At 42.8% G+C, this 20636-nt stretch overlaps 1 protein-coding gene across 1 annotated transcript; it reads right to left on the reverse strand.

Moving 5' to 3' along the window:
• Positions 1–1261: 1261 nt before the first annotated feature.
• On the reverse strand, positions 1262–17198 carry LOC141808270 (protein mono-ADP-ribosyltransferase PARP4-like). The gene is made up of 36 exons (XM_074694785.1): positions 17049–17198; positions 16342–16469; positions 15604–15826; positions 14768–14903; positions 14216–14294; positions 14024–14128; positions 13726–13884; positions 13470–13607; positions 13169–13336; positions 12921–13072; positions 12569–12700; positions 12378–12476; positions 12070–12253; positions 11769–11910; positions 11538–11680; positions 11276–11407; positions 11087–11173; positions 10817–10981; positions 10642–10688; positions 8981–9062; positions 8710–8847; positions 8443–8632; positions 8123–8193; positions 7740–7927; positions 7524–7623; positions 7242–7412; positions 7076–7156; positions 6880–6960; positions 6688–6783; positions 5390–5500; positions 5153–5293; positions 3172–4793; positions 2914–2986; positions 2587–2689; positions 1875–2007; positions 1262–1701 (listed from the first exon to the last, which is right to left on the reverse strand). The coding sequence occupies exons 2-36, from the start codon at positions 16465–16467 to the stop codon at positions 1494–1496; spliced, it is 6006 nt and encodes a 2001-aa protein (XP_074550886.1). The 5' UTR covers positions 16468–16469; positions 17049–17198; the 3' UTR covers positions 1262–1493.
• Between the last annotated feature and the right edge of the window lie 3438 nt (positions 17199–20636).

Consider the following 20636-nt stretch of genomic DNA (forward strand, 5'->3'; position numbering starts at 1 on the left):
CTTCATATTCACATGTTTCTTGTTATTCAAGTAAAATGAAGAGACATCAGCCAATCAGCTCTCGAGCTGAAGAAACGAAAGCAGGTAACTGACCTGGACGTGTTTCAGGCTGATTTAACCCGAGGCTCGCTGTGTGAGTGTGGTTTAAATGAAGGTAAAAGGCACTGGAGGAACAAACAGAGTTTAATTTTCTCATGATTTCACAAACACACGTAAACACACCATCAATTACTGATGTCACACCTGATTACAGTTTAGTGCAAACCTGTTGTGTTTGATTCTCTTTGTACCCGTGCACCACGTGTTTTTCTTAGCAAACCTCTGACCAAAAGAGAAAGAAAACAGATTATTCAGAGTTATTTATCACCTGCTGACCTCCTCATTTAAAAAGTGAGACTGTCTCAGCTTTTAAAAAAACAAGCAGGAAGAGAGTTTCTCATCTTTAAAATGAACTTTCTTCAAATCCCTCCACCCAAGGTCTTTCAAAACCACAGGAGACTCACGCCGTGTTTTCCAACACTTAGTTTTCCATTTTGAAATGGTTCTGTTTCTGCTGAAATTTACTTTTTAACAACAAAACATTTAAATTTTATGATATCTTGTGTTAAAGGCTCCTAAAAATGAGTAAAAGAAGCTCAGTGACAGAGGCTGAGTGTGTTCATTAAAAGTCAGGAGTGTGTTTAAGGCAAAGATTATATCAGAGGAACTTAGAGAGCATCAGATTTCATGGGAGGTTTAAGTTTAAGGATGTTTGATGAGTCACAAACTAAAGGCAGGATAATGTCAGCGATGTTTGGTCGACTAGCTTTCACTTTACACATCAGACTATATTTTGCAGCAGCAGAGCAGGTTTTTTATTCAAGCTTTAAGCATTTTTCCACATATTCAGTTTTAAAGTTTCTCTTAAAGTTTTTTGATCCTGTGTGCACTGCAAAAACTGAAATCTTATCAAGTGTTTTTGTTTTATTTTCAGTAGAAAATTCCTTTTTAGGCTCAATATGAGCCAAATTCACATGACCAATCCAGAAAAATGTCTTGTTTAAAGTTATTTAGGGACAAAAATGAGGTCTGAATTGCTTGTAACCAGAAAAAAAAAAAACTGCCAATGGAACAAGAGAAAAGTTACTTGTACTAAGACGTTGTTCTAGTCTCAAGGATATTTTTAAGCAATTTTTTCTTGTTCCATTGGCAGATTTTATTACTGGTTACAAGCGATTCAAACCTCATTTTTGTACTCTGATAACTTGAAACAAGACATTTTTCTGGATTGATAAGTTGAAAGTGGCTCATATCGAGTATAATAAGACGATTTTTACTTTAAAAAAAGAAAAACACTTGATAAGATTTAAGTTTTTGCAGTGTGAATTAAAATGTCAGGTTATAAAACGTTGCATAAGCACAAAAGTGTGAGCATATCTAAGTAAGCTATAAGCACAATCAGGTCTCACACTCTAAGTCCCTCTTATTCTTCCTGCTCCATCACCCTGGCAGACTCAGTGGACCAGCAGAGGAACAGGACTCTTCTGCAGGGTCAGACCACTGAGGGGGGAGAAAGGGGGCAGAGCCTCGTAGCCCAGCAGCTGCCGGGTGGAGGATTCCCAGCTCAAACCGAACTCAAGCCGGCTGTAGACACACGGGTACTGCTGGTCAGCCCAGCGGACCCAGTCCACCGCCTTCTTCACCTCCTCCCAGCGCTCAGGCCTGCAGGGAAAAGTCCAGCGTTATCTTAAAATAATGACCAGGTCTCAACGTTTTCTGAAACATCATCAGGATGTAGAATAAAGAGTGTGTTTTTCTGTAAACACTGATGGATTATGACCGTCTAACATCACGACACACTCTCTTTTTGTGGGTTTGATGGAGTTTGAGCAGACCTGGGCTGAGACGAGTCGTCCAGGCGGAAGAGGGTGCAGAGCCGTTTGCCTTCCTCCAGCTTCTCCATCCTCATCAGCTGCAGAACGAGAAGAGTCGCCACCAGCCTCAGGATGTCCTCACGGGCCCTCTCACCTTCATCACACACACACACACACACACAACAGATTTTAGGTCCCACACCTGAGTTCATAACAAGACAAAAACACCTCTATGCTCTGAGGAAATGATGATTTAAGTTGAAATGTGAATATTTGTGTCAACTCTTGAATTTTTTATTATTATTTTTTATTACTGCTATCAATGCCTTACGGTGAAGTTTTGGCAAACAGCAAACTCGCTCGGTCTGCTCCATTCAATATGGCGATTTGTAAATACTGTCATGCTGCAAAAACCGCCCCCTGGCTCTACCCCCTCCGCCCTTCTGATAGAACTGACCAATCAGAGCACAAAGGGCTGTGACGTTGCGAGGTTACTGGAGGTCATTCTCCAAACGGAGCGTTTCAACGAGATCTTCAGAATGGCCTAAAATGAGGATATTGAGCACGCTATTGTGGGGAAATGAAGGAACTAAATGACTTGTACTGAGGGCAGAAATGCTTTACAGGCATCCTAGTCTGGCATAGTGTAAATAAGAAATAAGCATGATATGTCCCCTTTAAAAATGTTTGATGACAAACTCATTCCAGCGTTAAAGACTCTCACAGTCCTCACCCAGGGAGTTGATGCCCTTGTTCTTCAGGAACACGTTGGCGAACATTTCCACGTCCACATTTATGTAATCACCCAGCTCTGAGCTGATCTCCCAGTAACCGTCCTGAAACACAGACAGAGAGCTTCACATTTAGTTAAGGAGTTGCAGTCTCAGGACGGTCTTCACAGACTGTGGAGGCTTGGACACGGTCAGAGACAGTGAGACAGTCGTACTGACTCCACATCCTGGAGGATTCATCATCATTCATCATTTAAATCTAATAAAAATTCATCCTTTTGATTTGTTGAACGTTCAGTAACTGGTAATGAAAAGTCATCTTCTCTTACTGGATGCTGCAGCTGGAAGATCTTACTCCACCGTAGCGCCGGAGCTTCAGAGTCTGCCGACCTTAAGCTGAAACTTCACAGCAAGAGACTCAGAGTGAAAACCAACAGTACAACGTGACGCTGTATGTTTGTGTGTGACTTTGAATTAAAAACATTCAAGCTCTTAGAAATGACGGAAGTCTTCACCAGTCCCAGATCGTCTTTAACTAAACCCTTCAAACATTTACAAAAATGAGAGCGTTTTGAAAACTACTTTACCCCAAAGATCCTGTGTTTCTCATCAAACGTTGCATTAATTGTTCACGTTCGTCAGATAAAAGTTCCTGGGGGATTTCCTCTGAGGTGGACTTAGGTTGACCTCTCTCAGGAGCTGCTTCACTCTCGGCCGCTTCCCTAGTACTCCAAGTTCCTCTGGGCATTCTTCTGGATTTTCTTCTCGTTACTACAGCAACACCAGGTGGACTTGGAGTTTCTTCTTCTATCACGTAGTCGTGTTGAGGTGTTTCACCTTCAAGCCCGGTTTCATAACTCCTCATTAGATACTTGGGCTGGCATCTCCCAAAAGCAAATGTAGTTTCAGGTATCGCAGAGTCTGCTCGGACTCCATCATCCTCAATAGCACGTGATGCTTCGGTCTTATGCAAATGGTGTGAAGGAGTAACATCGCCGGTGTAAAGCCTCGCCTTTTTTATTTGCTCACTCTTCATCTTCCTCATCGTTGCACGTTTCTCTGATGTTGAATCTTTGACACTGGGCAGATCGTCAGAAAGAACAGGGGGTGCTGGACTACCAAGACCACAAGGAGAAGGGAGAGAATCAAACAAGACTGGCATTGCCTTTAAAGGGCCCCGTATTTCATCAAAGGAGGGAGGAGCAGGACCACCACCAAATGTTGGGGCCTGAAAACCAGCCATGGGAGGAGGTGGTAGAGATGCACCAAATTTTAGGGCCTGATAACCAGGCATGGGAGGAGGACGAGTGCCACTACCAAATAGTGGGGCCTTAAAACCAGCCATGGGAGGAGGACGAGTGCCACTACCAAATAGTGGGGCCTTAAAACCAGCCATGGGAGGAGGACGAGTGCCACTACCAAATAGTGGGGCCTTAAAACCAGCCATGGGAGGAGGAGGAGGGCCACTACCAAATAGTGGGGCCTTAAAACCAGCCATGGGAGGAGGACCAGTGCCACTACCAAATAGTGGGGCCTTAAAACCAGCCATGCGTGGAGGAGGAGGAGGAGGGGGAGGAGCACTAAATGCCTTGGATCCAAAACCAGCAAAAGCACCACGATGGTGAGAAGCAGGTGGAGGAGGAGGAGGGAGAGAAAGACCACCAAATGCTGTGGCTCCAACAAGGAGAGGAACTCCACGAGGAGGAGGAAAAGAGGCACCACGTGGTTCAGTCAGAAGATTACTGACAGGAGGAGCGGGATCTCTGTCTGACTTGGCAAAGCAACAAGACACGAAGGAAGGAGGAGAACCAGGTAAAATGTTGTCTTCAGAATCAACAGTAGGAGGAGGACCAGATGTCTTGGCTGCAGGAGGGCTGAGAGTCATGATGCTGCTCAAGCGGTCAACAGGACGTCTTTTTAGCACTGACATGTCATCGACCATTTGTCTTTCAAAACTTCTTTCCTCAGGGACGTAGCTTTTCATCTCCATCACTGGCATGTCACCAAGGGTACAGCCTCTCAAATTCATAAATTGTAAGTCATCATCCTCTGAACTTTCTGAACTGTCATCCTCAACGGCACAGCTTTCAAGCGTCATCACTTGTAAGTCATCATCCTCTGAACTTTCTGAACTGTCATCCTCAAGGGCACAGCTTTTCAACTTCATCATTTGTACGCCCCTTCCAAATGACTTTTCTGAGCCGGGACTCTACAAAAAGAAAAGACAGAAAAGAGTCAGAAGCCAGAAACCAGCTCACAAAAGGACTACTTTTAAATCCTGAGATGATACAACCTGAACTCAGGGGGGCTCCACAGAATCAGCCTGACCCTGATCTGACATGAATTATTTTTAAGAGGTAGATTTAAGATGCTTTAACAGAAATGTCTGTTCAGCTAACACAAGTGTTGTTGATAGCTTTTTCAGTCTGCACTGAAAGATCTAAATATGTGTTTCCATTTAAGAATGAGGAGTTTAAATAAGGAGTCTGTGAAGCTAGCTACCTACGCTCTCACCGTCACAGCACCAGGTCTTAAAACATACTCTGGCTGTCAAGTGAAAGGACTTACCGTGGGGTCATATTTTGGAGAAGATGAGTCCTCAGCTGCGTCATACTCTTCCAATTCGCATTCAACAATGCTCTCCACACATGACAATGGCTGACCGTAACATAAACCTTCATCTTCATCATCACTACCAAAATCCATTCCCTAAAAGAGAGACAAACACAGGTCTGTGAGATGGCAGGAACTATCATCTGTTTGTTGAACAACCATAAACACAAAGTTTAATTTGGGACTTGCTACCTTCAGAGGGGGGTCAGGAGGAATCCAGCCGAGGTAGGGGAGGATGTCCACATCTTCCTCTGCAATTAGTTTGGGGATGTCTGTGAAGCCCTCCTCTGTTTGTTCTGGGTCCTAAAGCAAGACATGTTTTAATTTGGGTTCTAACATTTGACAAAGGGGCCGGACCAGGAGCAGATGGATGGAGTGCTTTGGTAACTATCACGGTATCGTTCGTTCATTCCATTTCTGTTTTAGAATCCAAAATCGGAAAACGGACAACGACTTGTTATTCAGTTTTTCATTTTCAAATAAAAATTAGAAAACAAATAACGGTCTATTTTTCGCTGTTTTGATTTTGTTTTGAAACTAAAATTAGAATATGAGAGGATGGAATTATAATGGGATTTTAAATCCGTGTATGGTTCGTTTTTTTTCGTTATTCTGTTTCAAAACAAAATTAAAAGAAAAAAGAAAAAACTGACTTGTTTTTTTGTTTTTCTGTTTTAAAACCAAAATGGAAAAACAGAATTGCAGAAAAACTGATTTTGAAAATGAAAAAACAAAAAATAATAACAGATTGTGTCAAAATTGTTTGTGTGATATTTAGATATTAAATGTGAGCGTCTCTATTTAAAAAATTAGACAAATACCTCACATTGAAGGTTTATACAGACATGTTCCTGAGCTTTTTTTTTTGTTTTTATAAGCAACAGATCGCTGACGATCCACTCCATCTTATCCGCGCGCATATGCGCACTTTCATGTGTTTCAATGAGTTTTGTTTTGTCCACTTTCCTTTTCTTAGGTCCGTTTATCTTTACAGTAGGGGTGATGAAAAGGGTAAAGTGCAAACGTGGAGTAATAGGCCTACACTTCACTTCAACAAAGCCAATGTATCTACAGTGTGCCATCTAGTGGGAAAACATCAGAATTGCAGGGAAAAGAAAACATTAACAAGGTTTATTCATTTAATCTTTTCAAGTTTGGCGGGCCGTAGTTTGCCCATGCCTGTGCTAGAAGGTGCCCTCTGCTCAGGCCAAGGACCCTAATCAAATAAAAGTTAAAGGTGGGCTCCACAAAATTACAAATCTACAAGTTTCCCTCTACCAAAGATATTCTTCATATGGATCAACTCAGGAACTTGTCCCAAACTGTCACATTTTCTTCTGTCAGAATCGTTCATCTCAGGTGGATTTGGCAGCATGTTGTCCAGTTTAAACACTGGTTATCTGGATTTACTGGTCTTCATTAATCTGTATCTAGATCAGGTGGATCCAGTCTTCCACCCAAGCATCAAACAGGCTGAAAACTTCACAAACCCGCTCCTCGATGGCCACAAAGCTGGTGAACTGAGACAGGATGGAGAACTCTTTACTCAGGTTGATGATGAAGTCCTTCAGCTCCGCCTTCTTCCCCTGGATGAAGAACATTTCTGGTCAACTTGTGGAGCTCAGACTTGATATCTAAAGAGAATTAACTTCAGTTTCACTCAGTGACACAAACAGACAAACCTCATGTTCAGCTTCATTGGTATCCAGGCTCCCGTCTTCATAATCCCTGATAACGGCTCTTGCTGTGAGCTTGTGAAGAAACTAGACACACACAGATTCAAGGTGAAACCAGCTTCACTGGCAAACAGATTATGATTTCACAGGAGCGTTTTCAGCAGGTATTGTTGAGACTGAGTGTGAATGTGTGTGTTCAGACCGTGCCCTTTGTCTTCTGCAGCTCAGTGGTGGACACCATGGTTTCCAGCTCCTGCCCGCTCAGGTTTCCACGCAGAGTGGCCTGTGTGAACCAACAAACGCTGTGAGTGTGACAGACGTTTGTTTCAATCTTTCTTTACTTCGTTTTGAATCTATAAACTTCACACCTGAGTGCAGTGAGGCACAAAGCCGAACACCAGCGTGGGACAGGCACTGAACAGAGCATGGAGCTGCTTGGGCGCTTGCACAGGAGGGGGCGCTGTTGGGTTAAACTGCTGCCACTTCACCGACACTGAGCTGCAGCTGACAGACTCGATACGCTTCAGCTGACACGCAACCTGCCGACAGGAGAGGGGAAGCAGAGCCAACAGGTGAAGCTGTGATTAACGCAGGAGCTGTTTTATCAGATGAGCTCGTTATCCTGTGGAAAAGCTGTTCATCAGTTTCACCTTTTCAGCCCATGTGTGTTTGGTTTTTGTGTCGAAGAACTCGTAGGCTCCGCCCCCTGCCTGTGCCAGGGCTCTCAGCATGTGCCGATTGGCTGTTGGGCTGAAATGAAAAGGAATACAGCTCCTTAGTGAGTTTAGTGTAAGGATGAGAAAGCTAACTGTGCTGTGAAAGAAGCAGCTGATGCAAACGTGTTTCGTGGCGTGACCCGCTCAGACCTGAGGCCGCAGGTGAAGAGGCGGCTGTGCCGAGCGTTTTCTCTGAGCAGCTTCAAGGTCAGCTCGCTGTTCTGGATGTGGCCGTCGGACAGGAGCAGAAGGTTCCGGACGCCACAGGAGGGAGGCAGCAGGCTGAGAGCTCGCAGGGGGCGCCACAGCTCAGTGCTGCCCCCTACTGGAGTGAAGGACTAGAGGGAGAGAGGACACAGATGTTTATTGAGACTTTAAATAACTTTTTTAAGATCCTAAAAATCCTGTTTCCCATTACAGAGCAAAGGATAAAACAAACTCTCAGAGCTGCACTGACTGTCTCAGTGACTCCTCTGATGTTATTAACCAGTAAATTTCTAAAAATGTTGGACATAAAAACAATCAGGACTCACCTTGATGAAGTTTTTGGCTGTCTGATGAGCTTCTTTAAGCGGCTGCGCTGTCAGGAAAGCCTCCTTGTGGTCTGAGGGACAAAAACACAGGAAAATAAGTTGCTCTGTAAAGTCTATAAGATCATGAAAGATGAGAAACTGATTCTAGAGCTGCAGACTAAAACCCTTTGGAGCAATGAGAGAAACTGGAAGTTAAGGGAGAGTTCACCTCACAGACACAAACATTTCAAAACAAGACCGATTTGATGAGAAGATTTGTGTTTACGTGTTTATGTCCGTCTTATTGATGTTTTATTGAAACACTAAATTTAAAGACGTACCCGTGCCAAACAAGACGACATTGACTCTGAAGTCGTCATCGAGGTGTTTGAGGACCTGCAGGGCGATTTTCTGAGCCATGCAGAGTGACTCTCCCTTCATGGACTCTGATGTGTCGATCAACAGGACGACCTCGTCGGTTGCTGAACTGGAGACATCGTCAAAGTCTGGATAAAAAACCAACATGCAGGCCTGGAGGAGAGAGATTAGAGACATCAGGGAAACAACACAGAGAGAGAAAGAGGAGGACAACTTGAAGACAAACAGACCTGGCTGTCCTTTTCAGGGTGGTTCTCCACCCACATCCTGGGCAGCCACAGCTCCGTCACAATGATGGACAGCCGGAAACCTTCCTGAGTCATGACCTGTCCTGGCAGCACACTCACTACGGCCTTACAATCTGTTTTCTGTGGCATCAAAAACACACACAGTTGCACAAACGTGTCTTCATGATGGGAGAGGACAACTTCCTGTGAGCTCTTCACGACAATAACTTTATTAGACTGCATCATGCAGACTTTATATAAACACTCATTTTACCTTAATATTGACTATGTGAGTGAGGCAACTCAGGTAAATGATCTCACGTGGCATCTCTATCGATATGTCCAGGGTGAACTCTCTGAGGGATGAAACACACATTCAGCTCAGCCTCTTACTGCATCACAGGAGTAAATGAAGCAGAACGAAGCAACTTCTCCTTCACAATATTCACCCAAAAACAGATTTATTGATCATCCAAAGTCTGATTCACTGATGAGTTGTAGATCAGCTGATAAATACTGGCTTCCAGTAGCAGCTCGAATCAAATTCAAAGCTCTTTTTCTGGCTTACAAAACATTGACAAGAACAGCTCCTTCCTACCTGGGGTCCCTCATCCAGGTCTAGTCTCCTTCTCGCCCACTACGCTCTGCTTGTGAAAGACGCCTGGTGCTCCCAGCCCAGCGCGGCTCCAAATCTCTAGCCAGACTCTTCTCCTCTGTTGTTCCCAAATGGTGAATGAATTACCTAACTCTATACGATCCACAGAGTCCCTTTCTACTTTGAGATGTCTGAAGACTCATCTGTTCAGGGAACACTTAGACCCTTAATCTGACCCTTCTCCTCTTTGTCCTCAGGGGTAGAATGAGTCAGTAGGTCTAAGACTCAGCTCTTATGATTTTTTCGCACTATTACTGAATTTTGTTGAAGATTGAGGTACACTGTTGTAGCATTGCATGCAGTTGGCTTTTTGGTTATTGTACCCCCCCCCAAATAAATACATAAATAAATAAATAAATGAATTAATAAAAAATAATACGTCGCTTTGGACAAAAGTGTCTCATAAATGAAACTGTAAACTGATAAAAACGACTGTCTCTTAAATCTACTACATTTCTACATTTCATTTATCAGACGCTTTTGTCCAAAGCGACGTACAACACAAGCAAGAATTTTTACAGAAGGAAAAACCAAGTTAGTGCCACAACAGTGCTACAAGTTATTCAGTGCAGGATTTCTTATTATTTATTTATTTATTCATTTATTTTAACTAGTGTAGAATAATCAACAAGCCAACAAACCACGATTACTTGTTGCATCAACATACTTCAATCTTCAACAACATTCAGGGATTAGTGCTAAAAATTCACTAAGAGCTGAGTCTGAGACCTACTGACTCATTGTACCCCTGAGGACAAAGAGGAGAAGGGTCAGATTAAGGGTCTAAGTGTTCCCTGAACAGATGAGTCTTCAGACATCTCAAAGTACAAAGGGACTCTGTGGATTGTAAAGAGTTAGGTAATTCATTTCACCATTTGGGAAAAACAGAGGAGAAGAGTCTGGCTAGAGATTTGGAGCCACGCTGGGCTGGGAGCACCAGGCGTCTTTCACAAGCAGAGCATAATGAACCAGAAGGAGACTAGGAGCTGCTCTTGTCAGTGTTTTGTAAACCAGAAGAAGAGCTTTGAATTTGAAGGTGAAGAGAGATTAACAGCGGAGTGACATCCTGTTTAGGGCTGGTTAAAAACCAGACGTGCAGCTGTTTCCACCTGAATTGCTCTGAATGTGGTGTTTGTTGTGTTATTGTTCTGGTTAAAGGTGTTTTAAGTGTTTATAGCCAGCATCTAATCTTAAAACAGGGATAAACTGTGCAGTTAAAGATCAGGAAGTAAGGATCTGATGGACTAAATGAGTCTTGATGAACACATGATGTAACTCACCTCGTACTCGCTGCCTCATCCGTCACACAAACCTTCTCCATAGTGGCCTGTTGAGAAACAATTCACAAACTTTACAACAAAAACAAATAAAATTGCTTTCTGAAAATATCCTAAAAAATCAAACCTGATTCTGTGACGTGTGACGGTTTTGTCCCCCTGTGCAGGTTCTTCTTACCTGTGTGGTCTGGTTGAGCGCTGCACTCTCCTGCCATGGAGCCACACTTCCAGGCAGACTGAAGATAATTTCCCCGTTCTTGATGATCAGCTCGGACACAAAGGTGACTTTAATGAGGACGGTTGCACCGGGCGGCAGGTTGCCCACACTGATGGTGAAAACATCCTGCAGGGAGGAAAAAATGACATTTCTTCCAGAAAAGCTACTTTTGGAAAGAGGTCTGATATCAGATGAAAAACATGTTTGTCTGAGGGTGAACTGTGGACGTACCGGGGCGTCCTGGTCCATGAGGTACGCTCCGTGGCCTTTCTCAATAGCCTGCTTGTACTCCTTGCGAGCCTTTTCCTTCTCCTTCACCTGAGATCCACAGACAAAGAAAAAACAGTCATTTACAAATAAAGAAATAAAGACGGATCGAATCAAAAACAAAGAGCTCTGAGGTTAGAAACTTTGAGTTACCTGTCCAACCACATGTTTCCCATTGATGAAAGCTTCAAACCCACACACTGCTGCAGAATCATCCAACGGGAAGACGTACTTTGCCTCAATGGGCACAGAGCTCTGGTTGGTGTATTTCTGGAAAATGACGACCTAAATAAGGACGCACAGCAAAAGATTTCACGGTCAGACGAGTGTCGGTGTTTTAATTTGGTACGAGTCAATAAACTTAAATCAATTACACATGTGATAAAGTAAGAAACGAACGTGTCCCTGTTTTCACCTGAGAGAGCAGATCCACCAGTTTGCACTTCACATGCACGGCCTGCAGGGGGAGCTGCTGACCTGAGCTGTCCAACAGTCCAGCTGTCACATCCTCCAGAGGGTTTTTGACATTTTCAACCCCGTCATCCTCTGAAGTGAGCTCTGAACACAAAGGACACACCCACACGAGGCTCATTTCAAGGATCTGAGCGCGACACTGAGGAGAACGCTGCAGGTGTTTGGTGCTCACCTTGGTTAGAGGAGGACAGACGCGGCTCAGCTGAGGTGTTGACGGCAGGACTGAACTCCTTCAGCTGGTCTCCCTCGACGCTGAACTTCACCACATACTTCAGCTTCACCTGATCAGGACTGTACACGACGTACTCGTTGTCCTGAAACACAGGTAGGGTTGTACACGTTTGAGACCACCCTCAAAAATCCTCCCACAGTCTGTCAGAGCTGGCTTTTGAATGTTTTATCCATGTGTTTCTGTGTGCATGTGTCTGCCTGTCTTTCTTTGATCTACTTTCGGGGAAACTTTCATTTTTTACCTCAAAGTCAGAGCGGTTACCACGGCTCCGTCGCAGACCGAGCACGCTGTTGAACCCCTCAGGAGCCTCGGTCAGTGTGGAGTCTTTTTTGTTGACGGTTTTGCTCTTTCCCAACGCCACGTCACACACCAGCAGCAGCCGGGAGCCGTCTGTCTCGCTGGGCTTGGAGTATTTCAAACTGGAGCTGTGGACGAACAAAACAAAGTCACGCTTTCTGACGACGGCGGTGCTGTTGGAGCTCAGTATCATCTCTGGTTGAGGTGAGGTTGAGATTTCACGCTTCACGTAATGACAGCTCTTCCACTAACCCCATTGAATCAGTGAAGTAGATCCCACTTCCCAGGTTACCGATGTCTGTTCTCTCAATCCCATGATGCTCCACTCCAACGCGGGGCAACAGCAGGCCCCTAAAGAGAGACAGAGAGACAAAGTGAGCTGCACAGCTGTGTATTTCTGTTTCTGGATGCAGGTGTGTGTGGTTTTGTGTGTGTGATCGCACCGAGAAAGGACTCCAACCAAGTTGCTCGGGCTGGTGGAATGGAGGAGGCCCCGAACGTTCTCCAGCTCACTCCTGAACGTCTGAAGCTCCACTCCTCTGCTGACACGCAGAACCTGTTGGATCTGCCGGGTGCTACAAAAGCACAGAAGGAAACATGGCGCTGAGATGCTGCACAACGTTTATCTGAGGGGTCGTTCCTCAGACATTTGTCTCAGCAGTTAGAGAAAGTTTGGATAAAATAATGAGCTGTGACCTCACAGAGCTGTCTGCTTTCATATCAAACCTCAAACCTCAGCGTTTGTCTCTGTGTGAGAGTTCAATTCTGCAACAAGAACTCTGGGAAGTATCCAACCTGTGCTGAAGTGGAGCAGTCACAGCCTGAAACTCTGAGCTGCCAGGAGGAACGGCCTCAATGCTGCACCTCAGAGCGCGGTACTTCCCCAAACAGGTCGACACGGGGCTTCTCAGAGTCATCTCACTCACGTTCAGCATGTCTCGAATTAGCTTGGTAAGAAAAACCAAATCAAACAAATCAAAATGAGACAGTGGAAAGCATCACACACTGAGTGTGTTTGGGTACATGTGTGTGTTTGGCGTTACCTGACAGAGGTCCAGTTTCTGAGAGATGAGCTTCACAGTGGGCGGCGCGGGCTGCACTCTGTGTGGCAGCAAGGTGTAAACGTCCTCCATCAGAGACGCCACCTCAGCCGGCTTTTCCTCTTTCAGCTTCCTCTGAGCCTGAAGCAACAGGCCCTCCACTCTGCTCACCTACACACACACACACACACACACACACACACACACACACACACACAGAGTATGGACAAAGGTGGACATGGAGTGAGACTTATGATCACACTGTTTCCTCAGGTTCCAGAAGAATCCACAGAGGACTCCTCACATCGTTCAGGCTGAGCTTGTTGACAGGAACTGCGAGGATGTTGCTGAGGCAGCCCAGAGCCTCAGTCCACAGCAGCTCCACAAACACTCCCACTTCTTCTGATAAGCTCCCCGTGCTCAGCTTCTCCTCCAGCAGCAGCTGGAAGTCACATGGAAAATAACTAATGAGATCAGTCTGACGTACTTTGATACGATCAGCACATCCTGCTCTGATCAGAAAGTCTCAGAGTCTGGTGGAGAGACGTGAGGTGTCAGACCTGCTGGAGGGGATCAGAGCCCAGGGTCTGGGCCTGTGGAGGGAGGTTGGTCCTCAGCTTCAGACCAGAATTCAGCAGGGTCTCTCTCAGGTCCTGGTACACTTCCAGAGCCTCCTCTGACGTGGACAGAAACACCAGCATGTCCCTCACTGCGGTTTTCTGTGGGCACAAACACAGACAGAGGTTCAGCCTTTAACACGTACGATTCAGAAGCAAGATGAGGCAGACACGTGGAAGAAAAACTTCACAAATTAAACCAAACAAGACGAATCAACAGCTGCAACGAGAGACTTCATACCTTGGATGATATATCCTCTTTCAGGTATCGAACCACACGGTACTGACATCTTTCCTTTCCTGTGAAACTCTGAAGCTCCAGCACATACCACGTGTTGCTGTGCAGCTACAGAAAAACACATTTTTACACAGAAAGTGATGAAAACAGATTTTAAAGCAGGAGTGAAAAACTGAACATGAAATGCAGTGTCACCTTTTCAAAGATTGAATATTTGGCCACTTGAAAATCATCCGGGAATGTTGGGAGATCAGAGTCAGTCTCAGTGTAAGATCTGGAAAAGTTAACAACTTATAGTGATGTACTGTCATTACAAACACTCATAATGCTGCACATGCTTCTCACTGTTCAGCTTATTTCATCTTTTCTTCTCTTCCCTGAGTTTAATAATTACTCACAAACTTTAAGGGACACAAACAGGAACTTATGAGAATAAAAGTCTTCCTTTTATCTGAGCCAGCACCATGTTTGTACTTCCCTGTGTTAAAGTGAAAATCAGCTTCTTATTTCTGAGAATCATGATGTTGTAATGATGCAGAACTGGTTATATCACTAGTTCCAGCTTAACCTGACAAAGCCTGCTCTGCTAGAGAGCGCGTGTTAGCTCCTGCTGTCGTTCTTCAGTCTGTTTAATCCATAACATTTTCATCATCATCACTTTTCTCTTTCAGGATGAATCTCCTGTGTTAATCTGCCACAATGCTGAGCATCTCCACGTCCGCCCATCCACATGAGGATGATAATCACCTGGACTTTGCTGAGACTTTCTCGCCCTCTTCTGGAGTCTCTGTCGTCTGAGTCAGGCTGGCAGATTTGGCCACTTCAGGCTTTGTGCGGCCTTTGGTCGGCTTATCAGACACTTTACTTCCTGTGACTTTGGACACTATAAAGACATTAATGATCCACCCAAATTATACAATAAATGCTTCAAATTAACATATTCTCTTGAATCTTGTCAGCTATGTAAGCCAGCTGACATATGGATCCTAAAGCCTGCGTAACGCAAAACTGCTGCACGGGTGAGTTAGTTCTTAAGAAAATCAGAACATGGAACAATGGTCAGAAAAACACACCCTGAAAACAAACACACCCATCCCCAGGACTGAAGACTATGCAGTTCAACCTGCTGACTATACAAACTGAACTTATTCACAGAGGGTCCATTTGTCATTTTTGGATCAGTGGTGGGAGGACACAACTACAGAAGAAGTGACCAAGACAAACATATGCTTCAGAGCTGCTACGTGCAAAAGAAGGCAGCATCTGGGAACAATCCTGAGTCATCATGTGGGAACTTTAGGAGAGATGATTCAGTTCAGCATGATCAGGAACTGGAACAGGGGGCACTAGAAGGCTTTGTTGACATTGTACTAGAATATATATAACAGGATTCAAAGTGTGTACAGTCTGTTATTTAAAAGTACTCTCAGGAAGTGAAATCACTGCTGGGCCTTCTTCCCTCCTGCAGAGGCGTGTGCCAACCAGCAGAGGTCCTCAGAGAAAGCTAGATGCATGAAGAGTTAATGACATGCATCTGCAGAAATCTAAACCAGGGTTATGTTATGATGTGATTGTTCAAATACCTTGTACAGGTGGATTTTCCAGGTGGGATGAGGGAGGAACAGGAGGCGGAGGAGCAACAGGAGGGGAAACATCCAGCTCGTATTCATTCACAGGAAGGAGAACACCTTCATCCACACACCTGTACACATATTCCAACCCAACCACAGGCACTTGGAATTTCTGGATGTTGCGCAGTCTGCTGGCGCTCAGGTTGGACACATCGCTCGTCACGATGAAAGAGCACTGTGGGAAATGGAGGCAGAGACATAGAGTTGTGAATGTTCAGTGATGACATACGGGAAGCATGTGCAATCAGAATTAAAATTTTATAGAGTTATACTATTTTATGGTCAGGGTATCTCTGACGCACTTAATAGTTATAATATTGCATCATCTGGAACATGCTCTTTTTGCATTTTATGTGTTATATTGGGTCATAATTGCATTTTAGGTATCATTTTCAAAACATTTTACTGCCCTAATAGAAAATTTAATCATTCAAGCTGCATCCAGCTGGTTTACACCGCCAAGTAATATTTGTTTTCATAAATCAAGCTGTTGCAACACTGGTTTTTCACCTATATCAGGATATGTATTAGTCAAAAGTCGCTTGGTTGAAGGCAAATACAGCAATCTCAGTGTAATAATTTGATGCCATAGTTTATCCACATCAAAACATCTCAACTTCTCTCCTTTTGATGCAAGACTCTAAACAGACTGACATTTCTGCAGACAAACTCAAAAACTCCTCCTCTGACCTGTTTATTGACCACAAAGGAGATCCTGCCCCCATTCTCTGTCACCGCAGACTGTAGCTCCTTTTTCTCCTTGAAGGGAACATTTCTGAGCTCCAGGAGCACAGAGCAGTTCTCAAACACAGCCATGCCTGCAAAGAGAGGACACACCCACACAAAGGAGACAGATCAATACAAGGAAGCAGAAGTCAGCTGAGTGCATCGTGTTGAAATTCACTGCTTCTCTTCAGATAACTAGTATAAAATGAGGATCTTGTTGATAATGTCATGATTGCTTTATCTGATTATAACAGCAGAACACATTATAAAAGCAGAGTGATTTATTAAAGCTTGAATAGCCACGCCCACACAGCTAAAGTGGATCTCTTGAAAGTAAATGCAGAAAATAATGCAAAATTCGCAAGTGAGCATTAATGCTCACCTTAAAACATTATTATGACACTGTAAGTTGTCACCGGAAACAGCTTTAATGTTACTGTACCTATCTACGTCACGTAGACGTCTACAATCATTTTTTCTCATTCTAACTCTCACTTTGCAAATAATGTATTAAAATAGCTTAAACACAGTGACAATCTTTTAAAACTTTCAGTCCAGGTCATGAACGTGCATACAATTTGTAAAAATAAAAGTTAAAGTTAGCTGAGAGATTCGTTAGCTTGCTATCGTTTTATCCAGCCTCTAGTTTGATACATAAAATCGAGATTTACTTGAAATAATTCATCCAGGCTGTTCCAGTTAGTGTCAGGAAATATCCTCGGTGGTGTCGATGCTCCTGTTTGTCAGAGGAGGTGTCTGACGACGCAAAAAATACACCAGAAATCCATCAGGTGCGGCAGTATCAAGCTAGTGTCACTTCCGCTTCTACTTCCGGTGAGACTTCAAAATTAAAGTCGAGACGTTTACGTGCTTTGAAGGTGCTCTCACAAAGTTTCTAATAAATAGATATATATTTATGTAACTTTTCCACTTTTTATCTCTTTTCCTGTATTTTTTTTTTATTTCTTCACCTTAAAAAAAAAAAAAAAAAAAAATCAGTTTCTGAAAAATTTCTGTGTCTGAAATGAATGGGAATCTGCTTCTCTCCCTCCTAAATTTTCCTCAACTTTGAGATGCTATAACTTCAGCATACTTCCACCTACAGACTTCATTTATTCTTTAAAATGTTCACTGATCGTTCAGCTCTTCACAAATGGTACTGAACTTTTAAGATATCTTTAACAGTTTTTAGGTTTTCCCAGGGGCGTATTTAGTTGTTTGGGGGCCCAAGGCAAACCCAGTCAATGGGGCCCTCCATGTCCTTTTAACTCATCTTCCTTAAAGCTAGACTGGCCTTCCCTGGGTCCACTGTCTCTTTCCGAGAATCAAGGCATGAGACAGTGCTAATCTTGTACATGGTAACTAACGCAACTAAATGCATTTCCTCAAGTTCTGTACTTTAGTTTGACTTAGAAAAAAAGTGAATACATAATTTAGTCCACTTTGTCCTGGGTTTGAAATCTTTTATGGTCAATTGACAGCTTATTTGTCCCACAGTGGGTAATTTACAGAGTAACAGTAACAAACAAGAAAGGATGAAGTGAAAAACATTACAATAGGTAAATATTGAAAAGAATAATTTAGTAAAGAAAAAATATGTAAATATCAAGCACAACATAAAACTGGAAAAAAAAATCTACTGAAAGAGGTGATATTTACAGTTACCATACTTTTTGGTACTATTATTTTAAAGTTTATGTATTTTATTTGACCACCTGTCCAGTGAGTTATGCATCCAAGAAAGAGATGTTGTACAATAATGTTTATCACCAACTCAAAAAGTTTAATTTTAAGAAAATTATCCTGTTTCCTGAGCTAGATAAAGTCCTTAAAATCCTAAAAGTCTTGTTTATCTCAGAGCTCAGAGCAACATTGTTTTTATTTCCGACTTGGTTGAAAATAAGAAAAAATTGGGGGGAAAAAGTGTTTTTTACCACTTTCTTCTTGAAACAAATTATCAGATGTGGAATAGCCCATTGAGTAAGAAGGGAGGGGGGTTACCCAAAACCATCATTAAAGATTAAGCCTTTTGATGTATTTTGAAGCATGTGAAGTAAGATTTAGAAAAAAAAAAGAAATCCTTTCAATTGAAGAGAACTTCAAAAATCAGATTTTAAGAGATGCTTTGGGGGGCCCTAGGAATCTTGGGGCCCCAGGCAACTGCCTGTGTTTGCCGAATTTTAGCTACGCCCCTGGGTTTTCCACTCAAACCTCAGCTCCTAAAGAGCGAAACTTCTTCAGTTAGAGTGGAGGAGCCTGCTGCAGATTCATTTCAACTTTATCAAACGAATCGTCATAACTTCCAGAATATTCAATGTAGAAAATAAAAAAAATGCATTAAAACGTTGCCTGACTTCTCCCACTTCGAAGAGAGTATTATCAAATATATATATATATATATATATATATATATATATATATATATATATATATATATATATATATATATATATATATATATATATATATATATATATATATATTTTTTTTTTTTAAAACAAAAAGTTTTATTTTTACAAACACACATTACACATCTGAATGAGAGAGAGCACAGCAAACAGAGCAATAAATAACCAGTGCCATGTATTAAGCAGGATTTTAAATGTCTTTTAGCTGCTCCAGTGTCATACAGAGCCAATCCTCCACATCCAACATTGGGTCAGCTGTGACACCAGTCCACAAGGCCATGCCCCTTTCTTCCACAGCCCCTGCCTTCAAGACACAGACAAGAGTTAGTCTTACTGCTCTGTTAATGACACAGCTCTTTCAGCAAGAATGATCAATGTGTGTAAATATGAAACAGAGTTTTATGATATGCACAGCTTATCTTGTCCATAGAAAGCCTACCCTTTTTCTTCTCTGCCTGCTCCAGGCCACAGACTTCTTTGCCTGTGCGTCTGGCTGGCTGTAGCAGGAGATCTTCTTCCTGATTGCCATATAATGAGTCTTACAGGCCACTGAGAGGACAAAAAGGAATAAAGTTAGCCACTGAAAAGAGAAACCCTTTAAAACCTTTGTGCAAGGCAAGTGCAGACATCGGGCTGGAAAAGAACAGAACAGTATCATCTATCTATTTTGTTCAGCTGAAGTTTTTAAATAAAGCAGTTTTCCAATAATCTTGTCTTAATTAGGTATAAAAACTTCCATGTCCTCATCTGTCAAGTCTGGACATCCAGCTATGGCTGCAACCAGACAGGGGGTAACACGTCCATTGTGGGGCTCAGTCTGTGATACAGAATTGAAAAAAATTGGGTCAGAAAATGATTACATTACATTGCTTTCCTGTTACATACTGTAATGTCCGTCTAGAAGTTTTAAGATGGAACCAATTTGTGAACAGAAGGGCTTTAAATGTTTATCTGTTAACTCCTGTGTGTAGGAAAATGGGCAGTGAATGAAAAGGCCAAGAGAGGCCATAACAAAGCATTAAAAAATTGGTCTCAGCAATAATAAAATAATACACAGACAAAGTATTCCAGTTGTAGTTAGGCTTTATTTAATGTTACCTGTTTTTTAGAAAACATATTGGGATGATAGGGATTTAAAAAAAGGTGGTTTAAAATATGAAGAGCGATGAGGTTCAGAGCAAAGACGCCAAAGACAAAGTTCAGCAACTAAAATAAAGTTTCACTCTGTTCAGGATGAGTTGACTTGACTGGACTTCACTTTCACTTAGAAAGCTGACGTGACACTTTTTAAAAAATATTTTTTCCAGACTCAGAGTTCAAAATGATGACATATACCTCAGAGTTTCATGGGAGTTTGTCCTGCTGTCATGGAAACAAAGAATAAATGAACTAAGTCCAGTCGAGTCACAGAAATGAAGACCTATAATTCGCAAATAGATAACAGGGAAGCACACATATATTATCTTTGAGATGACAGCTGTCTTAAATGGTTAAAACTTTCTATTTTCGCCCTCCTCTCCATATGTTGACTCTGGCAGGACGTTAAGGGTGGAATTAAAAGAGCACATGGCTGTCACAGCTGGTACAACTTTTTCTGAAAGAGAAATGAGGACTAGAGATTAAAGCCTTGGTGCACCTACATGTATCAGAGCACTCTACTCAACAAAGGTGCATCAGTGTTTAATTTGTGTGTTTGTTTGCGTTATTTGATGGGGGCTGTGGTGACTGTTCTGGTCACATTTCAGTCACTGTCTGGATACGGGAGTAAAGTGTTTTTGACGCGCTTCTTAAAGAGACTAATGTCCAATCCAAAGTTATGGTAGCTTTGTTTCTTTCATCTATTTATCCACA

The sequence above is a fragment of the Halichoeres trimaculatus genome, unplaced genomic scaffold (assembly GCF_033239565.1).
Source record: "Halichoeres trimaculatus isolate MK-OKI-2021-1 unplaced genomic scaffold, fHalTri1.1 fHalTri1_scaffold_19, whole genome shotgun sequence".
NCBI lineage: Eukaryota > Metazoa > Chordata > Actinopteri > Labriformes > Labridae > Halichoeres > Halichoeres trimaculatus.

Bases quoted from the DNA above. Each gene is read 5' to 3' on its own strand.
- LOC141808270 (XM_074694785.1), bottom strand. From the start codon at position 16,467: ATGGCTGTGTTTGAGAACTGCTCTGTGCTCCTGGAGCTCAGAAATGTT. The intron at 14,295-14,767 runs GTGATTATCATC...TAACTTTTCCAG, and splicing joins AAAGTCTCAGCAAAGTCCAG to ATCTTACACTGAGACTGACT. The intron at 8,194-8,442 runs GTACGTCTTTAA...TTTGTCCCTCAG, and splicing joins TGTCGTCTTGTTTGGCACGG to ACCACAAGGAGGCTTTCCTG.